At 37.6% G+C, this 24,387-nt stretch overlaps 3 protein-coding genes across 7 annotated transcripts in view; 1 reads left to right on the forward strand and 2 right to left on the reverse strand.

Annotated features, from left to right (window-relative positions):
* LOC117937292 (MAGUK p55 subfamily member 3-like) overlaps nt 1-7,869 on the forward strand; it is a 24,967-nt gene extending 17,098 nt beyond the window's left edge. For 3 of the 5 annotated variants that reach the window (XM_034861142.1, XM_034861139.1, XM_034861141.1), the window contains exons 14-20: nt 3,990-4,055; nt 4,185-4,343; nt 4,496-4,576; nt 4,981-5,074; nt 5,170-5,278; nt 5,777-5,884; nt 6,933-7,869. In XM_034861142.1, coding sequence (XP_034717033.1) covers nt 3,990-4,055; nt 4,185-4,343; nt 4,496-4,576; nt 4,981-5,074; nt 5,170-5,278; nt 5,777-5,884; nt 6,933-7,112 — 797 coding nt within the window. In that variant the 3' untranslated portion in view covers nt 7,113-7,869. The remainder of the gene's footprint in view (nt 1-3,989; nt 4,056-4,184; nt 4,344-4,495; nt 4,577-4,980; nt 5,075-5,169; nt 5,279-5,776; nt 5,885-6,932) is intronic. The other 2 variants (XM_034861143.1, XM_034861144.1) reach the window with 1 other exon arrangement.
* psmc5 (proteasome 26S subunit, ATPase 5) lies at nt 7,446-14,206 on the reverse strand. Its single transcript, XM_034861186.1, has 12 exons — nt 14,029-14,206; nt 12,840-12,911; nt 11,874-11,943; nt 11,667-11,764; nt 11,510-11,566; nt 11,135-11,365; nt 10,025-10,151; nt 9,552-9,742; nt 8,137-8,235; nt 7,941-8,051; nt 7,776-7,862; nt 7,446-7,586 (listed from the first exon to the last, which is right to left on the reverse strand). The coding sequence occupies exons 1-12, from the start codon at nt 14,050-14,052 to the stop codon at nt 7,533-7,535; spliced, it is 1,221 nt and encodes a 406-aa protein (XP_034717077.1). The 5' UTR covers nt 14,053-14,206; the 3' UTR covers nt 7,446-7,532.
* Nucleotides 14,207-16,130: 1,924 nt separating this feature from the next.
* smarcd2 (SWI/SNF related, matrix associated, actin dependent regulator of chromatin, subfamily d, member 2) overlaps nt 16,131-24,387 on the reverse strand; it is an 8,627-nt gene continuing 370 nt past the window's right edge. The window contains exons 2-14 of the mRNA XM_034861158.1: nt 23,950-24,313; nt 22,741-22,943; nt 21,088-21,130; nt 20,876-20,998; nt 20,450-20,569; nt 19,701-19,796; nt 19,377-19,478; nt 19,111-19,272; nt 18,628-18,725; nt 18,219-18,354; nt 17,988-18,110; nt 17,165-17,266; nt 16,131-17,046 (exon numbers count right to left, since the gene is read on the reverse strand). Of these exons, the coding sequence (XP_034717049.1) occupies nt 16,993-17,046; nt 17,165-17,266; nt 17,988-18,110; nt 18,219-18,354; nt 18,628-18,725; nt 19,111-19,272; nt 19,377-19,478; nt 19,701-19,796; nt 20,450-20,569; nt 20,876-20,998; nt 21,088-21,130; nt 22,741-22,943; nt 23,950-24,090 (1,503 nt within the window). The 5' untranslated portion in view covers nt 24,091-24,313 and the 3' untranslated portion in view covers nt 16,131-16,992. The remainder of the gene's footprint in view (nt 17,047-17,164; nt 17,267-17,987; nt 18,111-18,218; nt 18,355-18,627; nt 18,726-19,110; nt 19,273-19,376; nt 19,479-19,700; nt 19,797-20,449; nt 20,570-20,875; nt 20,999-21,087; nt 21,131-22,740; nt 22,944-23,949; nt 24,314-24,387) is intronic.

The following is a 24,387-nucleotide window of genomic DNA, read 5'->3' on the forward strand; positions in this document are numbered from 1 at the left end:
CATAATATACTATGACTTTTGTTATCACTTGTTATCACTTTTATACAATATTTTTTAGACTTTGTTATCCTTTTTTTTACCATACTATAGTAGGACTTCTTTCGACATACTATACTAAGATTTTTTTGACATACTATACTATAAATTATTCAATCACTTTTTTTAATGACTATGACTTTTTTCGACATACTATAACTTTCATCATTTTTAATTAATTATATTTAAAGTGAAATATTTATCACCTTTTTTGACATATTATACTATGAATTATTCATCCCTTTTTTTGACATACTATACCATGACCTTTTAATAACTTGTTTGAACATACTATACTATGACTTTTTTCAACATACTATACTATAAATGAATCAATCACTTTTTTTAAATACTATGACTTTTTTTGACATAAACTATGACTTTTATCATTTTTTCAACATACTATGACTTTTTCATCACTTTATTTGACATACTATACTGACTTTTGTATCACTTTTTCCGACATGTTATTCTATGACTTGTTTCAACGTACTATACTGTGACATTTTACTCAGTTTTTTTTACATACTATACTACAACTTTTTTCGACATACTATACTATGACTTTTTCATCTGTTTTTTCAACATACTATAGTATGACTTAAGTTTTGTCTACACACTATGACTTTTATCATTTTTTGCAACATACTATACTATGACTTTTTTCGTAACGCTATACTATGACTTTTTTATCACTTATTTTAACATACTACAATATAACTTTCATTGGTTTTAATTATAATATTTAAAGTGACATATTTATCTCTTTTTCGACATACTATGAATTATTCATCCCTTTTTTGCATATACTACACTATGACTTTTTTCGACACAATATACTATGACTTTTGTTATCACTTTTTTTGACATTCTATACTGACCTTTTTATCACTTTTTTCAACATGCTATTCTATGACTTGTTTCAACGTATTATACTATGACTTTTTAATCACCTCATTTGGCATACTATACTGACTTTTTAATCACTTTTCAACACATTTTTTACTTTTTTCGACACTCTATACTATGACCTTTTTATCACTTATTTTCACATGCTATTCTATGACTTGATGATTTTTTCATGTTTTTTTTTGACATCCTATGTCTGAGTTAACTTTTTTCACTTTTTTGACATGCTATACTATGACTCGTTTTAACTTACTATACTATGATTTTTTTTTTACCCACTTTTTTGAACATACTAATTACTTATCACTTTGACATTATTAACAATGATTTTTTTTTCGAAGCACAACACTTGACACATGACTTTTTAATAACGTTTTTCAACATACTATTCTATGGCTTTTTCATCAATCAGCATGCTATACTATACTTTACTTACGTACTTTACTATGATATTTTATCACTTTTTTGGATGACTTTTTTGGACATACTATACTATGAGTTTTTCATCCTTTTTTTGCCATACTATATATAGTACAACTTCTTTCGACATACTTTTTTTTCACTTTTGTCAACATACTTTACTGGGACTTTTAAATCACTTTTTTCTACATCCTATACTATGACCTTTTTTGACATTATGCACTATGACTTACATCATTTATTTTTTTTATACTATCACTGTTTTCGACACACTATACTATGACTTTTTTATCCTTTTTGCTATACTATACTAACTTTTCTGAATATACTGTGACTTTTTTATCACTTTTTTCAACATACAATTCTGTGACTTGTCTCAAAGTACTATACTATGACACTTTAATTACTTTTTTCGACATACTAAAGTATGACTTAACTTTTTCGACATACTATGACTTTTGTCACATACTATGACTTGTTTCAACATACTATACTATAACTTTTTATTAACTTGTTTTAACATACTAATGAATTTTTTTAACATACTATTACTTTTTCATCTTTTTTAACATAATAAAAATAATAAGAAGTGTATTCCATATAACACTTTTTACAGAGAAAGTCACAAAGTGCTTCACAAGATAAACATTTGTATTAATGCAGCACAACCAACAGATAACAGAAAGGAAAACAAAATAATTTCCGAATGACGACTGAAAGTTATTTTCTTACTATAAACAACCTAAACCCGTAGTTTACAAACAGTACAGTACAATCCAACAGAAATAAACAAGGGAAAAAAGAAAATAATTAATGAATGGCCAACAAAATCATTTCAACATACTCTAGTCTTCTTTCAACAATTTCTTCAACATACTATACTATGACTTTTTTAATGACATTTTCATGACATACTATGACTTCTTTTTATGACTTTTTCATCCATCCATCTTCATCCGCTCATCTGGGGTCGGGCCGCGGGAGCAGCAGCTCCAGCAGGGAATCCAAAACTTCCCTTTTCCGAGTCACCAGCCTTGACTCGGGGATCCTGAAGCGTTCCCAGGCCAGAGTGGAGATATAATCCCTCCACCTAGTCCTGGGTCTTCTCCCAGCTGGACTGGCCCATGGGGCATCTTTACCAGATGCCCAAACCACCTTAACTGGCTCCTTCCAATGCATTTTGTTTCATTTTCATGACGTACTATGACTATTTGACTTTTTATGACCTATTATATTGTGACTTTTAAGACATTTTTTTTCATACTATACTATGATTTGTTTTTAGGACATACTATACTATGACTTCTTTTTATGACATTTCCATGAAATACTATTACTATTTGACTTTTTATGACATACAGTACTATGACTTTATTTGATACTTTTATGGCATAATATGATCTGAATTCTTCTTTTAATATTTTTATGACATACTATGACTTCTTCTTATGACATTTTTGTTATTCTATACTACGTCTTGTTTTTATAACATTTTTATGACATTCAATTTCTTTTTATGACATACTATAGTATGAGTAACTTTTACTATATACTGTACTTTGACTTCCTTACGGCATACTATACTATGAAAGGCCAGATGTAATGCACAGCACTCTTTAAGCGTTTTAAATTCAGAAAGCCATTCCCTATAAATATTTATTTGGTTTCTAAGGTCTTTACTGTTCATTCAGTACTTTGCCTTCTGTCCGCTTTTATTGGTTTAATGTGGCTGTGCTTTTTGTGGTTTTCTTTTGTCTTAAAGCATCACCATAACGAACACCACACCATTTTGACCTTGACCTTATTTTTTACATCTTATAACATCATCTCTATGACTTCTAATCTTTTCAGCATGCTCATTGCAAAATAAATATAAATGTCTTAAATTTAATAATTACAACTCATTACATAGTATACATTATAGCTAAAGATAAACCTTTATTGATCCCCAAAGGGGAAATCAAGTTGTTATAAAAGCACAAAGACATATTTAGTGCAGATAAATAGTGAAAGAATAAATAATTAGAAGTATTTAAAAAAACTGTAAACACTAAATAACCCACACAGCTCCAAATCTTAGACAGCGACAAGGGACAAAGAAAACAAAAACTCTGGCACTAACAATTTAAAATCTTCTTATTTAATGTGGGCATTGGGCAAAAAAAGAACGTGTTTCAGCTATGTTGGCTTCCAGCTGAAACACGTTCAAATTGATGTTAAACATCATTATGTTTACATTGTTGTCAGCATGCTGACATTAGTTCTAGCTCAAAGCACCATTGTGCTTAGGCACTCAGTTGTTTCATTGCTTTCTTGGCATTGTGTTTGATGTTGGTGTCTCTTCATGCCCTTGCACTGGATTAAGAAGCTCAGCACTCTGTGTGGACTTGTTACTCTGGAGGGCTTTTTGTGCAGTACGCTGCAGCCACCGAGCTTCTCGGTGTCTTCGTGGCACCTCATTGCAGCTCATTTATCTCACTGCTTCACAAATGGCCTCTCCTCACGCTACATTCTGAAGGTGCTTTGTTTGGACTTGAAGAGGTTGACGCAGCATGCACGGCTTCCAAGCTTCTTTTCTGTTCAGATTTAAGCTGGTTGAATAAATGGTCTAATATGAGCTGTAGTTTCTCCCAAGAGTAAGGCAGCCCCTGTCTTCTGTGGCAATGCTCTTTCATGGGATTTTTACTCAGGTACTCTTACTGATTTCTAATGGTGTTCAGCGTGGTTGTCTTGTGTTTTTCATGGTTTCAAAGTGGCAATGAGATCTGCAATAGACTTCAGCATCTGTCCATCTTACCTTTGTATTTCTTTGACCACAGCTGGCCTGCGCAGAAGTTTCCGCCTTAGTAAAGATCGGCAGGGTTCTCCAGGAGAACCTCAAACTCCAGATGCCAATCACACAGAGTTCCTGATTTATGAAGAAGTAACACAATATCTGCCCCGCCCTGGTGAAAGGCCTCGTCTTATAGTACTGATAGGTAGGTTTACTGTGGGGTTCTGCCACATGGGAAAAACACTTCAGAGTAGAAACTGGTATTTTCTGAGAAAGGTCCTTCTTTTTTTCCCCAGCACATGATCGTTTTGAATAACTATGTTTTTAGTTACTCCTTCTGTAATTCTATGGTCACAGGTTCCCTGGGAGCTCGGATCACTGAGCTGAAACAGAAAGTGATCGCTGAATATCCTCAACGTTATGGTTTGGCTGTGCCTCGTAAGTCTTTCTGCCTTTTTAAATATTTCCTTTGGTTAAACCGAACGCTCAACATGTAATGTACATTTGCAGGTGTTTTTTTCTGGGGTTAATATGCTATGGTTTTCTCCTGAGTACTTGTTAGTAGCTGTAAGCTAGGATTTAAGTAGGATCAATCCACTGTTGCAGACATGCACATATCTCCCTCAGGTCTGGAATAATCTTTTGTCACTACTAATTAAAAAAATAAAGCAGCTAAATATCTCAAAATATGGTCTGCTTTCAGAGAGGTGGATAAAATGCATGGATATAACATGTATTACTTAAGTATGTGTTTTGTGTGGCCGGGTTGGATCAGCGGCCGCGGGTTTGACTCTGACCTGAGGCCCTTGCTTTTGTTTTGCTGCTGGCTGTGTGACCTTAAGACACCACTCGAGCCAGGAAGTGTAATGAGAGGGAAGGAGTTGAATACCACTTTATCACCAAAGCAGCTTTCGAGGCCTTCATCCAGAGTGGCAAGTGAGTATGGGACAATGGCAACTGTATCTTGTAAACCCATTAAGTGCAAACAATGGTTTATATAATTCAACATGATGGTTCTGTAATTTTTGCAGATTTATTGAATATGGGGAGTATAAAGATAATCTGTACGGCACCAGTTTGGAATCCATTCACAACATTTTGGATCAAAACAAGGTCTGTCTGGTGGATGTGCAACCAGAGGTTGGTGTGCCTTTCTTAATACAATTGCATTACCTACTTTTAATTCAATAAATGTGCAAGGACTTGTCCACTGGTATATTCAAACAAAAGGTCAGCTATGATATATTTGATGACTCAAAACCAGTGATATGAAAATTTGAAATATTTTTTCTGTCTAGATTGTCAGCAACACTTAAATCTCAAAGTGTGTGTATTTTATGCTGCATGCGGCAGAATTTTTATTTGTCATTTTCAAGTATGACTGGATTAAGACAACATTGCAGTCCATTGTGTTCTGATGCAAGCTTTCAGACAACTTAGGTTTTATAGGTAGTATGTCTCTCCTGATTTTAAGGTTGAGGGTATTTAATATTCATGTACTGACCACGTTTGAACACTAACATTTTTAGATTTAGGGTGGAATGAAAGATTGAAACAGAAGATTTAACATCTGTTTAGAGGTGATGAAATATTTGTCTTTTGTGAAGTACTATATGCTTTGTTTTTCCCCACATCCAGGCACTGAAGTCTCTACGTAATGCTGAGTTCAAACCATATGTTGTGTATGTAAAGCCTCGCATAAGGAAACATCTTGGATCTTCTTCCTCCCTCAGCTCAGGAATCACAGTGCGTTGCTTAAAACTTATAAATGTATTCACACACACTTGACAAATTGGACCACTTTATAAGTCTAAATGCTCTATTTTTCTATGACTAAATGGTGAAAAACATATGGGTTGCATAAATTTATGTAATTAGGGGTCCAAGCCATAGATGTGGGAACCGCAGTAGTGCAAAGTGCTATGCGGTTCACACAGCAGGGCTGTGGACCCTAGTTTTTTTTTTGGTAAGGAATCTTCTTCTCCTCCATTGTTTTTCTCCACGGAAAACTGCCGCTGCAGCCCAAACCGCACATGGTGGCGGTGTGCTATTTTCAGGACAGGACCAAAACTCCAGCTGCAAAAAATGACCCACTTCCACCACTAGGTGGTGCTATAGCAGAAAAACGCATTGGTCCTATAACTCCCAAACCATACATCGGAAATTTAAACTCCATATAAGCACGCGTTCCCTGGATCCAACTGGATCTGCACAAAACTTGGCACATTATCTCCAGACGGACCTGACAAATAGTTGTATAAAGATTTTTTTTTTTTAAATAGCATGTATCATGTGCAAACAAATTTGTGTAGCTAACTATGAAATAATCAACTTTGCCGTATCTTGGCCAAAATAAATGCAGTTTAAGCCAAACTTTACATACAAAATGCTTATCTCATGAACCCCTCATCCGATTTGTACAATTTGATGGATACCATAGAGGCCCCACTCCTGAGGCAGTCCTTACCATGATAACGTAATCACATAATGACCATGTGATATTTCAGGTTTTAATAAAAAACCTGAAATATCTCGGTCAAGATGGGGTGTTGAGTGTATATTAATGAAAAAAATAAACTAGGTTTTTGGAAAATGGTAGTGAAAAATTTAGAGGGGTCTGAATACTTCTCGTACCCACTCTAGTGCAGCGAATAATGGTGCCGTGTTTGGTTCCACTTTCATGCGCTTCCCGGGTCGTTGGGGATGCTTGGACCCCGTTGTAACGGCATACAGTTCTAGTTTCAAGTTTTTCGTGGTTCTGTGTCAACAACTCTTACTTCCTTGTGATGAATAGGAGGATGACCTACAGGAAATGAAACAGTCGGCGGAGCAGATGGACAAGTGCTATGGCCCCTGGGTGGACTACGTCTTGGTAAAGGAGGACCCGGTTAGTGCCTTAGCTGAGCTCCAGGTCGTACTGGAAAGGGTGCAGATGGAGCGTCAGTGGGTGCCTGTGTCCTGGGTAAGATGCTAGCCTGGTTCAAGTTGGATCAGCGAGTGGAGGACAGGTTAAACTCCAGATGTTCTGAGTCATCCAGCGCTTACTGTCATACTAACATTACAAACCTACTTGTGATCGGTGGCTCAGTTACGGCATTACTGTAAACAACAAGCAAGCATTCAGTGTAAAATGGCAGAATAACTACCAGGCATCTACACCTAGTATGATCAATTATGAAAACATGCTTACTGTAAAGTGCCAAAGATAATTGTAAAATAAGACAATTAATCTACAAACCATCTTGTCATACTGCTGTATTAAATAAGAACCATGCATTTGAAGACAAATAAAATCATACATCTACAGTATTTGGGGAAACCATTTACTCTAGAATGACAATTACAAACCATAAACAAAAGAAATATACATATGTAGTTGCATTGTGTCAGCATTCTACTTCCAAAGCTTCTTGATCGACATATTCTTCTCACTGTCTTTCTGCATCACCTGGTGAACAGAACAGGAAACAATCTTAATAGGCAGGACTACAAAAGTGTTTTACAGGTATTCATTCCAGATAGGGGGATGGGAGGTAGACGTAAGCACCACCTTTAAATATCTTTGAGACAATGTAAGTGGTAAAAAGGTTATGAAAGTACAGATTTCTGAGAAACACTGTAAAGAATGGTTACAAACCTTTGCCACAGCCATCTCAAAGTCCTCCTGGTTGACGTGAACTCTTCTTTCTCTCAGAGCATACATCCCCGCCTCTGTGCAAACACCCTAAAAATACACATGAGAAAATGAAATAAGGGCCTTTATTTACCACCAAATTGCTACATTTAGTGGGCCATTTCTTACCTTGACCTCAGCACCAGACGCTCCAGGCATCAGCTCTGCAATCTTCCTAAGATTAATGCCACGTGTCAAGTTCATCTTCCTGGAGTGGATCTTCAGGATGTCCAGACGGGCCTGAGGGTACAGAATTAAGATGTGCTCAAATACAAGCCCCACAGCATGTTTCTGTATAGACTGTGTCCGCTGTGAAAGTGACTACCTCTTCATTTGGAGGGGGGAACTCAATCTTTCTGTCGATCCTGCCTGGCCTGAGCAGAGCGGAGTCCAGGATGTCAATACGGTTGGTGGCCATAATGACCTGAGAGAGAAAGTTGTTTTTAGTCAAATTAAAAATAAATAAACAGATATAGGAATAAGAACTTGGATAATTAAAGTGTATTGAAAAATACTGTGCATTGAGAACTGTATTAAAGCAATTATAATCTATACATAAAACCATTTAATTGTTTATAAACACACTGATGTTTTTAAGTGTGAATTGATATTTTGTCAACAACAACTTTAACATTTACTATAAACAGATGGACAACGTAACAGCTGCAATAACAATATGTTTTCATAGTATAATTTACACTTGTTGAACATAAACACCATCTGGCGGGCTTGGCCGACTCTCACCTCAAGATATCTACACGAAAAATTGTTCTATGTCTCCTCCCATGCAGTTTGGGGCGAAAAACTATGCCATTTCTCTACCAGTACTATTTTGCAGATTCTAAAATGGTGTATTTGAATATTTCTGCATACTGGGGGTTACTGGACTTGGAGTTGCATAATTGGAAAACAGACATTTGTGGATGTAATAAGTCTACTTGTTTTCATGTGTGATGACGTTAATCCCATAGAAGCCATTTTATTGTAGTGAGAGCATTGTTTAAAACTTGAGCTTGACGTATAAAATAACCCACTGTATTGTAACCTAACATTATTACAGCCTCTCAACTTTACAACCACAAACTAGAGTCCTAAGGCATTCAGAGGATGTGGGGGTTTCTGTTTCCAGAACAGAAGTGCTCGCCCTCCAATCACCAAAAGACGCAATTCTCACAGAAATCTCTAAATGTCAAATGTGTTTGATACAAAATCACAGCATGCCTTTTTTTTTATGATGTTGCTCAAGGCCTTGGTGTCTTAATGTGGTATTATGGAAGGACTTTTGACATTTATCAATTCTCAAATGGTATCAACCTAAAAATTGCAGCAACAACTTATGAGACATAAGTGAGCATGGATAGCCATCATAAAGTTAAATGTCCTTGTACACTTCCCAATATATTTTATGGAGCTACTGGATGTCTAATCAGGTTCCCAGCTTTCACATGAAGTATACAATTTCTATGTGGCATATACTGTTGACCTTTTATCTGCCCCCCACCCATCAAACAAAGAGGGGGCAGAATGCTAAGTAGTTAAAATGTCCTTATATCTACTTACACCCAATTCATGTTTTTAATATACTGATAGAGGGATTAAAGCAAAGTACAACCAAAGAAACATAATCTAAGAGGGAGGGGCTTTCCTATGCACACCATAAAAACACATAATAAATAACAACTAGTTAGTAAATATGTGAAAAGTTCATGTGATCTGGGAACTATTTCACATGTGTGCTACCTTGATGTTCTTGGTGGCTTCAAAGCCGTCCAGCTGATTGAGCAGCTCCAGCATTGTCCTCTGCACCTCGCTGTCACCACCCGATCCGCCCTCCAGGCGAGACGACCCAATGGAGTCAATCTCATCCATGAAGATGATGGAGGGAGCATGTTCTCTGGCCATGACGAACAGCTCACGCACCATGCGGGCTCCTGTCGCAAGAGGGGATAAGAATCTTGTTTATACAACCAGTTAGGTTTAATTAGTTTTTCAAAAAATTAAGAATAGAAATGCATTAGAAAAAAGTATTAAGAAGAGACACTGAAGCTAAATGATTCGTCTTCACTGATAATTATTTTTGTTTGATGATGGATTTTATACAATGAATATAATTGTTAAATTGTGTGATTTTTGTGTCGGACCCCCGGACAACTAGATGAAATCATGCTGTTAGCTAATGGGGATCCTGACCAAATAAACTAAAATAAGCTCACCCTCTCCAATGAACTTCTGGACCAGCTCAGAGCCGGACACCCTGATGAAGGTACAGTCAGTATGGTGGGCCACAGCTCTGGCCAGCAGGGTCTTCCCTGTACCTGGGGGACCGTAGAGCAGCACGCCCTGCACACATTCAAAGAAAAACACAAATGAAAACCATCCATACACTGACAAATGGAGAAACATATAACTAGAGCTGCAACAGTTACTATTTTATAATCTATCAATTAGTTTCAGTTACTTCAAGCAACAAGTACAAAATGTCTGTGGTTGCAGTTTTTCAAATGTGTTGAATTGCTCATTTTTAATCAGTTTTCTATCACTGTAAACTGAATATGTAGGTTTTGGACTGTTAAGTGGCAAAACAATATATTTGAAAACATCACCTCAGGATATAAGGTACTCTAAGCGATGTCACGCATGTTTTAGGCAACATTTGTTGTCACATACAGCAAACATCTCACTATTTGCAAGTTGCCTGTCCCCAGAACAGGGGACCCTTTAGACAGCCCAGGGTCTACAAACAACCAAAACGTGCCGACCTACACCACAAAGCATACACAAACAATGTTCCAGCCAATAACAGACTAGAAAGGTTAGTGCGCGGAAGCACAGAAGGGGGGGGACGGGATAAGGAGGAGGAGCGAGCTAGCCTTGTTTTGTTTTAAAATACTTGGAACGCCTTTAAGGATTACGTGATGGCCATTTGATAGTTACATTTTTTTTAATAGATGAGACGATTAAGATAATCCTTTTTTTCCTTCAAACCAACCCTTCGGAAAACATACAGTCTCTGAACTAATCTCAAAAAAGGAATGAATAAAAAAAGTGTAACACAAAATAACAATATACAAAGTGGCTTTGGAAAGTGTTATCTGAAAGGCCCAGTGGCGCCACCATATCAGCATTGCTGAAATGTCTCCCTATCAGCTTAAGGAGCACACTTTTGTATTTGTAGCGTAACCTATTCTCTGACCGTCTTACAATGGAGACAAGACAAAGGGGACTGTCCATTTTAAAAATCTGAATGAAAAAAATAAAAAGGGGGGGGAAGGAAGCAATTGTACAGCTCATGTGCAATATCAGGGCTCTTTTAAATCACCCACCTTAGGCTGTGCAATGCCCAAAGCCTCAAACAGCTCTGGGTGCTTGACAGGCAGCTCAATCACTTCCTTTATTTCCTTGATCTGCTTATCCAGGCCACCAATCATTTCATAGGTAGAGTCCGGCACCTTCTCCACCATCATAAGGGATACCAGGGGGTCCACCTTGTTGGGCAGGATCTTGTGCAAGGTGTAGCTGTCGTTACGCAGAGCCACGCGACAATTGGGAGTCACCTAATGTAGAAATAATAAAAGGAAATTAAGAAAATGTTTCATGTTTCCTGAAATTTAAAGAAAATTATTGTAAAGAGAAAAGTGGGAAAACTATTGAAGTACTCCAAATAGCAACCATTAAATGACAACAACTATAATACTAACATCATTGATGTCAATGTTCTTGTCCACATCTACGACAAATTTTCCTTCTGGATGGACCTGAAAATGATGAGAAGACAGGTTCATAATTAATGTTAATTTAAACTGTCAATTAGTAATCACAATATTGTTTGGTACAAAGTATAAGTAAACAGCATACCTTGACCAGCACTTTCTTTTTATCCATGACCCTAACCACTTCTCCTACGTAGGACCCCTGCTCCTGTAGTAACTGCAGCTCCTCACGAAGGAGACGCACTGAGACAAAAAATAGAGAACAATGTATTTTACCCAGGGAAACGTTTACGTACCGATGTATACTGAAATAATATTCAAAAATACACTGATGCAGCAATGAACAGCTTACCTTTGGCATTGAGCTCATTTCTCTGTGCCTGCAGTCGTCTGAGATTTTGGCTCTTGTCATTTACGGTCAACTATAAAAAAATAAAATAAAAAAAAGAGCAGTTCAGGATTAACAGGCTAACAGAAGTTGTGTCTAAAGCGTGATTTATGGTTCTGCAGAGGCTCCAAGCAGAGCTTTCACCATAGCCTACATAACTGGACTGAAGTTTATACTTATGCGTTGGTGTGTGTATCGATCTCTTTAAGAGAATAGCGGAGCAGGCGTGTGTGTGTGTATGCGGATGTGTGGTAGAGCGAGTTAGAGAGTGACAGCTGTTAGTTACAGCACAGTGGGAGAGACAAATGGCATTTTTTCATCACATGGTACCTGCTTGACTCTGTTTTGGTTGCCCATTATAAAAAAAAAAGTTGCTGAAGCAATGCTAAAAGATGACGTGAAAACCTGCAGATTACTGATTGTTGGGAAAGAATCGTCCCTAATCACTACGTCGTCATTAATAGCGACAAACGGGGTGGGAGGGGGCTGAACAAACTTGCCATTTTTAAATAGTTAAGTCAGCACTGTTTTTTTTGTGCTGCCTCCAGCTTCTTTTGAAACAAAATTTGTCTTCTGGCTGTGGCAACAGCCACATGCCAACAAAAAACAAAAAAAAACTTTGAAGTTTTGTTTGTGTGTAAAGTACTAAATCTGCAATGGCAAAAGGGAGGACGGGACACTGCGGCCGAGCAGAATTGATACTAGCAGTGGGTATGTGCCAAAAGTGTCTCCTTGTGCTCTCTGACCATGTTGGGAAATCTTTGGCAGGAAGATTTGACCCTCGCCTTGACTTCATGTTTTTGGAGAACCCGGAAATGAGTAGGGGGAAATGCAACGTTGTTGGGTTGGTATCTCCACACACCTACAGTGTGGAATTAATGCATAAACATACATCATGTTTATGTCACATAAACGGCAAAATGTTCTTACCTGTAACTCTTCAATCTTAGACAAGTAGTACTGCCGGAGACCTGAGCCACCTTTACTCTCCCCCATCTCCATCTGTCAATGAAAATAATCATCCCACTTTAAATAACTTTAATATGGATGCATCTGCTGAACACTGTTTTCAGTTCATGGTTTGGGTCTAAGAAATGTAAAAACATATATGGAAATGTCCAATAATTTCCAGAGACCCAGTATTGTCTTCAACAATTAATTCCCTCACATTTTAAACGCTAGAACCAGACATTCTAACTAACCAGACTTTATGCTAGATAAATTGCAATTCAAACAATTTAATCAAATGCTGTTGCTGATTACATTTTTAGTTGGTCGATTATTAACCTCATTGAAAAACTACATTTTTTCATAATAATACCAAATACATTTACCACGCATATATAATAATATAACAAGCCAGGTTAACGTTAGTTGTGCTAAAGTGTGGACTCTATTATGGTATTTGAGGACAGCAAAAATACCGTTACCCAGAACCCGTATGTTCAACATAATATAACGTCATTTGACAAAGTAACGTAAGCTACATTTGACACATATTCTAACCTCTGCCTTTAAACCACCTTCACTAATTAGGATGGGTTAGCAGCTGTGCTAACCACTAAGTCACGGTAGCAATACAATTAATTAAGTGGGCTAAAAGTTTGCGTGACCCGACTTTCCTAATTTACCTTACGTTAGATTAGCAAACTAGCTAGCTGGTTAAAATCTGCTGACTAACATTTGGCTAGCTAGCGTTAGCCATCTCCCACTGACATAGCATTTGATGCGATAGTTTAGCTAGCTAATGCTGGGTGAGCCTAAAACTATTAGTTATTGTAAATTGTGACGTATTTAACTGTCCAAACGTAACAATAAAAACACGACTGTTGCTGCCAGTCATTCAGAGTAGCTAACTCAAGCTAACACTATACAGAGGCAGTGAGCTAGCCAGTTCTTTAGTCTTAGCTAGCTTGGTTAGCGACAATGAGACAGCAAACCGGCAGCATACTACACATCTTGTATCACGAGATATTTTGCCATTTAGCTACAGCAGAGTCCAACATATATTCATTGTCACAAGCGGTTTAAGGTAACGATTCGACTCAAAGCGTAATAGTAACGTTTATTTAATAATAAACCAACAAAAGCAACAAAACGTCCGAAAAAATGAACCTACATGATCAGCTCCGTCCACCTCCATCTTGGAATTTTCTGCTTCCGCTTGAGGAGAGGCGTATTTCCGGAAGACTTTTTCTTTGGGGAACTTAAAAAAATAATATAAATATAGTACAGGCCAAAGGTTTGCGACCACCTTCTCATTCAATGCATTTTCTTTATTTTCATGACTATTTACATTGTAGATTATCAGTGATGGCATCAAAACTATGAATGAACATATATGGAATTATGTACTTTACAAAAAAGTCTGAAATAACACAAACATGTCTTATATTAAGTAGCCACCCTTTCCCTTTTGGGATATTGCTGCAAACCCTTGGTGTTCTCTCAATGAGCTTCATGAGGTAGTCACCTGAAATGGTTTTCACTTCATATGTGTGCCTTGTCAGGGTTAATTAGTGGAATTTCTTGCATAATTAATGAGGTTGGGACCATCAGTTGTGTTGTGCAGAAGTCATGTTGATACACAGCCAACAGCCCTATTAGACAACTGTTAGAATTCATATTATGGCAAGAACCAATTAGCTAAGTAAAGAGAAACAAGTGGCCATCATTACCTTAAGATATGATGGTCAGTCAGTCTGGAAAATTGGGAAAACTCTGAATGTGTCCCCAGGTGCAGTCACAAAAACCATCAAGTGCTACAACAAAACTGGCTCACATGAGGACCGCCCCAGGAAAGGAAGACTAAGAGTCACCTCTGCTGCTGAGGATAAGTTCCTCTGAGTCACCAGCCTCAGAAATCGCAAGTTGACAGCAGCTCGGATTAGAGACCAGATGAATACCACACAGAGTTGTAGCAGCAGACACATCTCTAGAACAACTGTTAAGATGAGACTGTGCGAATCAGGCCTTCATGGTCAAATAGCAGCTAGGAAACCACTGTTAAGGAGAGGCAACAGGCAGAAAAGATTTGTTTGGGCCAAGAAACACAAAGAATGGACATTAGACCAGTGGAAATTTGTGCTTTTGTCTAATGAGTCTAAGTTTGAGCTCCTTGGTTCCAACCGCCGTGTCTTAGTGCGACGGAGAAAAAGTGACCGGATGGATTCTACATGCCTGGTTCCCACTGTGAAGCATGGAGGAGGAGGTGTGATGGTGTGGGGGTGCTTTGCTGGTGACAATGTTGGGGATTTATTCAAATTTGAAGGCATACTGAACCAGCATGGCTACCAATGCATCCTACAGCAACATGCCATCCTATCCAGTTTGCGTTTAGTTGGGACATCATTTATTTTTCAACAGGACAATGACCCCAAACACCCCTCCAGGCTGTATTAGGGCCGTATGGATATTTTTACACAAATGCGCACATTGCCACCTTGTCTTTTTCAGTTTTAACCGCTAGTGTTTTCGGTTCTACATTTTCGTTAACACCTTATTTTACTAACCTTAACGTTATTCAAAGCTTAGCTAGCTAATTTACACATACAAACATGTACCATTTATAAACTGATTTGGTCACATCTGTGCTTTGTACCAATTTTCACCTTACAAGCAGAGTCGTAGATCTATGAAGAATGTACATTGTGTATTTGGTTGGCCAGTATGTGGGGAGTAACCCTATCCAGGTAAGACCAGCTCTACCTGTTTAAACCGCTGCTCTCACAGGAACCTGATCTCCTCAACCAACCGTAACATGCACACTCAGGGAATGAGCCCAGCTTTTGGCATAGAGCTGAGGCTGCACTGTAAAAGGTATGAGTATAAGCCAGGACCATCATATTAATAACACATTGGGCAACATTTTATATATATTTTTTGGGTATATCATGAAATGAACATCTGTAAGTATATTTATTGTAAAAGAAAAAAGAAATGCTCCAAATGTATAAAAGATAAAAGGCATTTGATTGATACAAAACATGCAAACATTTTACAAAGAAATTGTACAAAAAATATTTTGTGTCTCAAATTCTAAGTGCCTTCTTCACAAAACAAATGTTGGCACTATACCTGTTGACATGAAATATTTGAAAAAAGTCAGAAAACCCTTTCATACAAAACCTTAACTCAATTGAATTTCAATGAAAAATTAACTTGCGAAACTATAAACTTTACACAACAATTTGGTGCTTTGTTTAGATGACACACTACAACTGAATTCCTATTTTATTAATACCAGTTGACCTTCTTAGGAGGTATGGATATTCCAGGAAGAACCCTTCAGTCCAAACAGCCGGCCACAGTTCCTCTTTCTGACATTATAACAATAACCCCAACAACCCCAGTAACAAACAAAAACAGAAGGTAAACATTCAAGAAGTCCAAAAAAGAGCAGGACAGAGTGGACTCAATCAAGTAGCTTGTTCTTTTCCCAAAGTAGAGCTGTCCTGAAAATCCTGCTTTCTTATACAGCAAAATTATTTCATTTCAAATGACATATCCACCGATCTATAAAAAAAATATTGTTGGCATATTGTTTTTAGTTCTTTTCCAAGTAATGAGACACCCTAAGAACTCCTACATTTTTCTTTTCTAAATATATTTTTGAAATTAAAATATATACATTTGTTGAACACAATGTTTTGTATTAAATGTTATATATATATATATGGTTATGGCTTTCAAATGTGAAGGTAAACAGACTCTTTTCACATCAGCACACAATGTGATGGTTAAGAACATCTAGTCAGCACCAATGCTTAAAATGAGTTGTACCATTAACAAAACATATTGCAAGACAAGGCAAAGATTATTTGAACAGGCTCAAAATGACAGACAAAGCAAGCCAAATATATTATTAGCGACATGTTAATCATCACTTTGGTCCACAGACAACTTGTTGATTTTAGAACTATTATCTTATAGGTTTCCCACTTACAAGCTGGTTTGTTATACCATGTCAGTGAGGATGGCTTTGTGAATATTTAAGCTGCAACATTAGCTTATTTCTTTTCAAGCAAATTCCAATTTTGGCTGCGTAGACTCTAGCTGGCTGTGACATCTCTGGAATATGTCTTTAGGTGAGTCGGATCCCCAGCACCTGCTCCAACTCTTGTCTTCTCTGCTGCACCTGGAACAACAAAGAGATATTGTTAGTGCATGTTAAAACTTATAATGGTAAATAACCTTACCAAATAACAAGTATCAAACATAAACATTGTTAAGCAGTGCATTAGGTAATTCCTTACTTTGGAGTAAACATATCTGCCCACTGCCTCTGGTACCCAAGGAGCCTGGTAGAACTCAGTCCTCCTCTCCTCCTCTGGGTTTCCTGTCACATCAGTCATCAACTGACAAAAACATTTTTTTTTAATCATTAAACAAGGGAAACCAAATTTTCATGAATACAGCAAACTGTTTCATTCCCAAATGCCAAAATAATGTTCAAGGCATCAAAGTCGCTTCATTTATGGTTTGGAGTACAACTGATTGTACAAAAACAAACCTTTTGTTCAAGGTTGTCATGAAGATACAACAGCAATATAAGCTTAAAGAAGTGGAGGAGAAAAGAATATGGCGCCCAACCAAAACAGACTTTTAAGGCCGATATCGCTACAAATATTTGATGATTTAAAATCTGATATTCTGATAAAACAGCCAGTATTTACTTTAAAAAATAACCCAGAAATGCGAAACAAAACCTGAAGAGATTTCCCTAACATTAATTACTTGTAGTATTTCATGAGTTTTTTAGTATTCCTCACTAAAATAATATGATAATACAGTTTAAAAATAAACTTGTTTATTTTATTGTTGCAACAGAACAGAGGAACATTAAAATATATTAAAGTTATGATGAAGTAAAATGTATAAAAACACAAAGTTAAGATGAAACTTAAAGGGTTAAACACTATGTAACATAGTACGTGTATAAGAAGCAGAAGTATAATGGAACGTTTCAGGTAAACGTGGGAAATTCGCAGCATTTCTAACGCTGTGTCACAAAAGCCTATCAGTGTTTAGAGTCTTAGAAACATGTACGGTACATTAATTGTGGGGTTAAATGTTTACCTTCAGATCTCGGCACTGAGACTTGAGCCAGTCTTGGATGAAGTCCTGTGGTTTATTGCTGAAGCTCAGCATAAAGTCTCTCTCGGTCTTGAGCTGGTTGATGTACTCAATCGTCTCATGGATCTGCAGTGAACACAACCGGTACAGTAATACATAAGACATTTTAAACAAACAAGATTTGTATTTTGATCCAAAAGCCAGCGAGGTGCAGGCATTCTGAGATTGACTGACCTTCATCTCCAGGGCAGCAATTTCCTGTTGGTTGGTTGTAGAGGACAGGAAACCGTTCATTTGGCCCTTCAGCGGGTCATCCACTTCCACGTCAATGTCATAGCACGCTGTCTTCTTCTGATCTGTGGGGTCCACACTGATCAGAGGAGACGGACAGACAGCAAAACAGAATGAAAGTCAAGAGTGATGTTGATGTAGACAGAGAATAAGTATTGATGGCCCAAATCATAAAGCTGAATAAAACAAAAAATGTAGATAAATAGATTGTGGTTGAAAATTAGAGTTTTTCTTTGGAAATACTTTTGGAAGATTCTAGATATGAGATCCTGACAACACAGGCAATTCAACACTCACAAACATAACACATGTACAAACACAGATAGAGAGATAATGATCCACACTCCGCTACCTAATCATGTGATTGATAATGATGGGGTCAGGGTGCTGCAGCAGGCCGGCCAGTTTCATGGGAATCTCGGAGAACCTCATTCGAGGACAGCTGAAGATCTGAACAGGTTAGAAAACGTAACGTTTTTTCATTTTATCTCCCTGCAAGCCTTAAAAAGTGAGAAACCTAACATAATACATGTATATTAGGTGCACATCTAAAGTCCTTTACAGTCATTCAGTGCAGTATGTATTGCTAATTAGTTTTTGCAAATTAGCTATACGTACTTTGTACAAATTCAAAGCAACAAACCATTTATTTATGATATAAATGACTAATTTACAGAAAAAATTAGGTAATTGTCTGCCTAACATTTATTCTTGATACAAAACACATACTAAATTATTTTGAAAGAATTTTTCAATGTCAAAGTAACACTGGGAAATGCGTAAGGTGTGACCTAGTATTCTGCTGCTTGGCGTAGCCTCATAAACATTCCATTACCTGTCTGAAATAGCGGTTGCAGTTGATGTACTCCTTCTCGTGACAATCCTGCAGCTTGTTGTTCTTGATGTAGAGCCAAAGAGCTTGCATGATGCTGGCCCGCGTCTGTGTGTGCACACCCAACAGACGAGCCAACCGTGGGTCCAGTTTGTATTGAGGAGGCTGGAAAAAAAAATAAAATTGGGGTAAAGAAAGTGGTGGTTGCCTATTTTACCATCCAGGCAAACGACTGTTTGCAAGATGGTCACTGAGCAAATGGCTGGTACCTGGTGGTCGAGCATGAGCAGAAGGGTGCATTTAACATTCACGTCGCCGGGCCTTTTGACCTGGAAACCATCCGTCTCCTGAGTGGTGGGCATTCTGTGCCACTAAAGATAAAGTAAAGAGATCAAATTTCAAGTGTAATTAGAGGTAAAACTTAATCTAAACTGCTCCATTATTGTTTTTGAGTGTGAGAATCCCAGGTATGTATGGAATTTTGACCATGGCAAAACATGTTGTTTGATGTCATTTAAAAATATGAAAGAACTTAGTTACGAAAGGTTTAATGATTCCGGATGAAAAGTATGCTAAAAAGTGTTACATCATACCTCTACTAAATGGTTGTCCGGTCCATAGAGCTCCTTATCGAGCTCAATCACCAGGCTTTTGAAAAAAGAAGAGAACTTCTTCTTCTGCTTGCCAGGCTAGAAACAAAAAATGCAGAAAAAGTGTGAAAAGACAAGCAACAAGATTGTTATCTGTGGCTTCTTATCATGCCTTGTCAGTCCGTGCAGCTGCATTGTTTAGCTCTGACCACATTGGGGATGGCGAAGCACAAAACTGTAGACAATTAGAAAAAGCTGTTGCACCCCCGCCTTCTCCAAAGCAAAGTTAAAGTCTGTTTGCACAACATGACCCATTTCACTCCTTCCCTCACATCCCTTTACTTTTTCTGTTACTCAATGCAAAACTCCTACGCATGCCTAACCAAATGAGCCAGAGGACAGAAAAAAATCCTCCTTCATGTGGCCCCAGATGACACAATGAGTTGAACTGGAATTGATGGAGGGAGGGGAGGCTTGTCAGCTCATGGTATGTAACGGCCAGTGGTTTCAATTCCTTGTTACAAAAGAGAACATGAGCTTGTGTGTGTTAGGAGTTGTGGGGTGGAGTGGGGAAAGCTGTAAACACACATCTGGTTGCATGGCCTGAGCCAAGGACAATGGCCAACCAGAGCTGACTGACTGAAGTTTTCAGAAACACAATAACACAGACTGAAACACTTGGGACTCAGACCACACTAAGACGGTGGCGAAACAGAGCACAAAGATTAGAATGAAGAAAGTTGTTCACTTACTTCCTCCAGAAGTTTTCCCTCCACTCTCAGTTCCCAAGAGGACACCTTCTCGGCCTCCTCTCCCTCTGGCTTGCAGGGGGTGTACGTGTTAGAAATGTAGATCCTAAGCTTGCGTTTTTGCTGTTTCATAGAGATGAACAAGCAAATATATCAGGAACTATTTCTCAAACAAAAATGAACCATAAAAAATATGAATAAGATTACTTTGGGAATTTGACTTTAAAACTGCACTTGGTGATTGGTGAAGACAGACCTTGGACAGAACATGACAGTGCCAACTATATACTTACAAACAGTTATGGTATAATTACTATATTTATAGTCCTTAAGATATTCATGAAATCAAACTCTTCAGCATTTCATAAAACTGGAAAGTAAAAAAATATATAAAAAAAAAAGTGAGAATACACTCTCATGAAGAGGTACCATAATGGGCTTCTTGATGGCTTCCTGGATCTCCATACGCTTTCGGGCGATGGTCTGATCCAGTTTCCTTTCAAAGGCCAAGAGATCCATGTAGGCCTGGGACTCTGGGACCAGATCTCGGATCTAAAGAGCCAACAGCATGACATGAATATTAAGTGAACACGGCTGTGGGCGAACAAACTGAATCAAGCTGAGTCTCAAAACTTTCTTACCCTCTGTGGAAGAACCTTGTCAGCCATCTTGCGTTTTTTTGCCCTAAAATCCCAGAGAAAATAAAATAAATAATAATGATTTCCAAAGTACTATATGTTTATTTTGCCAAAACAAACACATCCATACAAATGACCACATGCACAATGTGTTTTTTTCTAAAATATAGAATATCTAGTGGCTAAAATATATTACTTAGTCAAGGACATACTGTACAGTGTTGCCAAAGTTGAGGCATCATTTAGCATTTGCCCTTTTTAAAGAGTGACCTAAATTTACTAGTTTACAAGGAATTGACCACACGCACACACAGATTAACACAAATCCCCCCCAAATGAGCGCCATGGGCTCTGATTCATCATTGCTCTCAACTTCATAAAAGCAGCTTTGTTTCTTTAATTAAATTACACTGTTACTTCTCATGACTAAATTGAATGAGGAGTTCTCTTTAATGAGAATTGCAATGGTTGCTTCTGGCCCTGTGGCACACCAATTCTCCTATACTGACAACGTTGTTACGAGATAAAAGCTTTAAAGACAAGAAGTTCATTGTAAATGAAACTTTTTAAATGCAGCCTCACATCATGGATCACCACATTTATGAGCAGGGCATAACTGAGCACTTTGAAGTCAAAAATACCCAGTCGTGTCTGCTGCTTTGAAAGCAGTCATGAGATACTCCTACCCTCGTGTCTGTCTGATCTGAGCTGTTTTTAACAACACAGTAACTTCACAAACAGACTACAGAGAGAAAAACACATCGTGAAGAAGAGTGGTGCTGTTTTATTGTTAATGAGCCACAGCATGCAAAATTAACCACTGATTACTACGATGTTATGTATGAAAAGATATATTTACAATTCAACAAGGAGACATTTTGTAGGTTTGGATTATAACTTGAATAACATTTCCCACTGGATGTACTGTAATTATGTTCATTTAGAATATGTTAAGTACACACACTTACTGCTGTAGGTTTTGTCCTGGGTGAGGAAAACATTACTAGAAAGGTCCTTAAGTAATGCTATGAAGAAATTAACTTGGCCATGACTTTACACTCGATGTTAGTTTAAGTCAGTCAAAGACAGAAAATTAAGTTTTGGATCTCAAAGTTTCAAGAAAAAAAGTGATCTTCATGACAGAGGTTGCAGTATTGCGAGAAAGTAAAGAATTGTTGTTCATTTATTGTTACTGTAAAAAGGGAACTGGCAATTGTTATTGTTATAATTGCTGAGTCGATCAATTAATTGGTAATGATAAATGTGTTATTTGAGTCATTTAACAAGTAAAATTTAAAAATCTAGTTCTACCTTCTCAAATGAGAGGATTTGCTGCTTTTCTCTGCTTTATATCAGCATAAATGAAATGTATTGGTTGTATACGGTTGTCCACACAAAACAAGCAATTACAAAATTGAACTTTTTACTTTTAATTTACTCTTTCTGATCTTGTTGACCAAATCTTTGATGGAGAAAATAATCCACAGATTAATGAACAATGAAAATAACTGTTAGTTGCAGCTCTATTTAAGTTTACATCTCAGGCAGCGCCATTCCTTGATCTGACCTCAAGCTGTCTTGATCGATCAACCCTGGTTTTGTTCCTCTCCCTCTCTTCTCCTCTCAAACAAACGCTTTCACTTCTCCACAGTTTACCCTCGTCTTAGGCCTCCCAATGCCTCTTGCTGCTGCTGTTGATGCAGATGAAGGAACCGTTTCCTAGAGGTGTCCATGCTTGGAGGCCCCATTCCTGGCCCTTGCCGCATGGACATGTTCCCTCCACTATAAGAAGGACCAGGCAGCTGGCCCCCCATTGACCCCATGGGGCCCCCGACTCTGTTGGGTGGCATCCCTGGGCGCTAAAGAAAAAGAGAAGCTGAAGCTATGATTTCAGGTTCAAGTACTGAAAAGTTTCTTTCTGCAGAGCTTTTAAATAAAATTGTGGTTATTAAAATAAGTTATAATAAGTTATTTTCGCCCAACAGTGCTGGTTAAAACTGTACGCTCCCAATGCAATGATTTTGAAATTACATTTAAAACCAAGGTGTGTGGTTTATATGTGTGTATAATGGATATTGTCTTGATGTTCCAATCTTTTATCTCGTTATTATTCTGTTATAGTCTGATACAAACCAAATTGTAGATTTATCAACAGTGTATGTTAATTTTCTTTTTCAACACTGCTGTTTTTTTTTTGGGTCACTCCTTTAACAGTAAAACAAAAATTTGAACCCATATGGCTCTAACTAACAAACATTAGACAACGGTAATATTGTGTAATAACTACAGATCACATGAAGCCGCAGATGGTGGTTAAACTGGGATAATGTATGCAGGTTTAACTCTGACAGATGGTGGCAATAATTGACTTGCTTCTGTTTTCAAGCTAACTGACAGGAGGCTGATGGCAGCCATGTGATCTTTCACACATGCACAAAAAATTAATCGGTAATACTAATTATTATTAAGCATCCAAATAGCCTACTTAAGGTGCACAATGATCAATCCACTCTAAATGCCATATTAATAATATTACATTCAATTTATTGTTGGCAGTAAGTAACATTAATTACATAGCCTAGTAAAATGCGGAAGTAGCGTCCACACCTTGATATTTTAAGAATAATGAGCTTTAAGGTTATTCATACTTTTGATATGTCAGGCATGTCTTCAAATCGTTATTTTTGTATTACTCTTAATTTAGGACTGCGTGTTCTGTTAAAAGCAGGCAAGACAACATAGCTAAAGTATATATACTTTAAGAAGCCACAGTAAAATTAACTTAACAGATAAAGTTACCCTCACCTTCAGTTTAGCCCAGTAAGTGCCCCTTTTTAATAAAGAGAAATTAAGCAAGAAACCAACCTGGTACTGGGGAGCGTTGTTCATGTTCCGAGAGTATCCCGCCGAAGATTGGGGCATACCTGGCATCCTCATACCCGCAGCATGCCCAACATTCATGGGGTTCACGTTCAGATTCATAAATCCACCTCCTCTTGATGCCATCTTCTAGATCCACAAGTGTTTTAAAAGTTACGGGAACTTTTCTCAAATGTCGGTCCGAATACAAGTCTTGCAAGCTACTAAATGAACGTCGCTGGTACAAGTCCGAAAGAGGCGAGTTAGCTGACTACAGTTACTTTAAATGAGGTCGGGTTGTGGTTTGACAGCAAGCACACGGTCATCACAAAAAGCTAGCTAATGTTAGCTAGCTCTTTTCGAGTTCCGGTGTGATACCCCTACTGGTTTCCACAACAACTGGTTACCGTCATAGACAGTTAAAGAAAGAAAAAGTTGTCCGTA

The sequence above is a fragment of the Etheostoma cragini genome, chromosome 21 (genome assembly GCF_013103735.1).
Source record: "Etheostoma cragini isolate CJK2018 chromosome 21, CSU_Ecrag_1.0, whole genome shotgun sequence".
Classification (NCBI taxonomy): Eukaryota; Metazoa; Chordata; class Actinopteri; order Perciformes; family Percidae; genus Etheostoma; species Etheostoma cragini.

Bases quoted from the DNA above. Each gene is read 5' to 3' on its own strand.
- psmc5 (XM_034861186.1), bottom strand. From the start codon at position 14,052: ATGGAGGTGGACGGAGCTGATCAT. The intron at 11,765-11,873 runs GTAAGCTGTTCA...TTTTTGTCTCAG, and splicing joins AAATGAGCTCAATGCCAAAG to TGCGTCTCCTTCGTGAGGAG. The intron at 7,863-7,940 runs GTAAGAAATGGC...GTGTATTTTTAG, and splicing joins CGTCTGGTGCTGAGGTCAAG to GGTGTTTGCACAGAGGCGGG.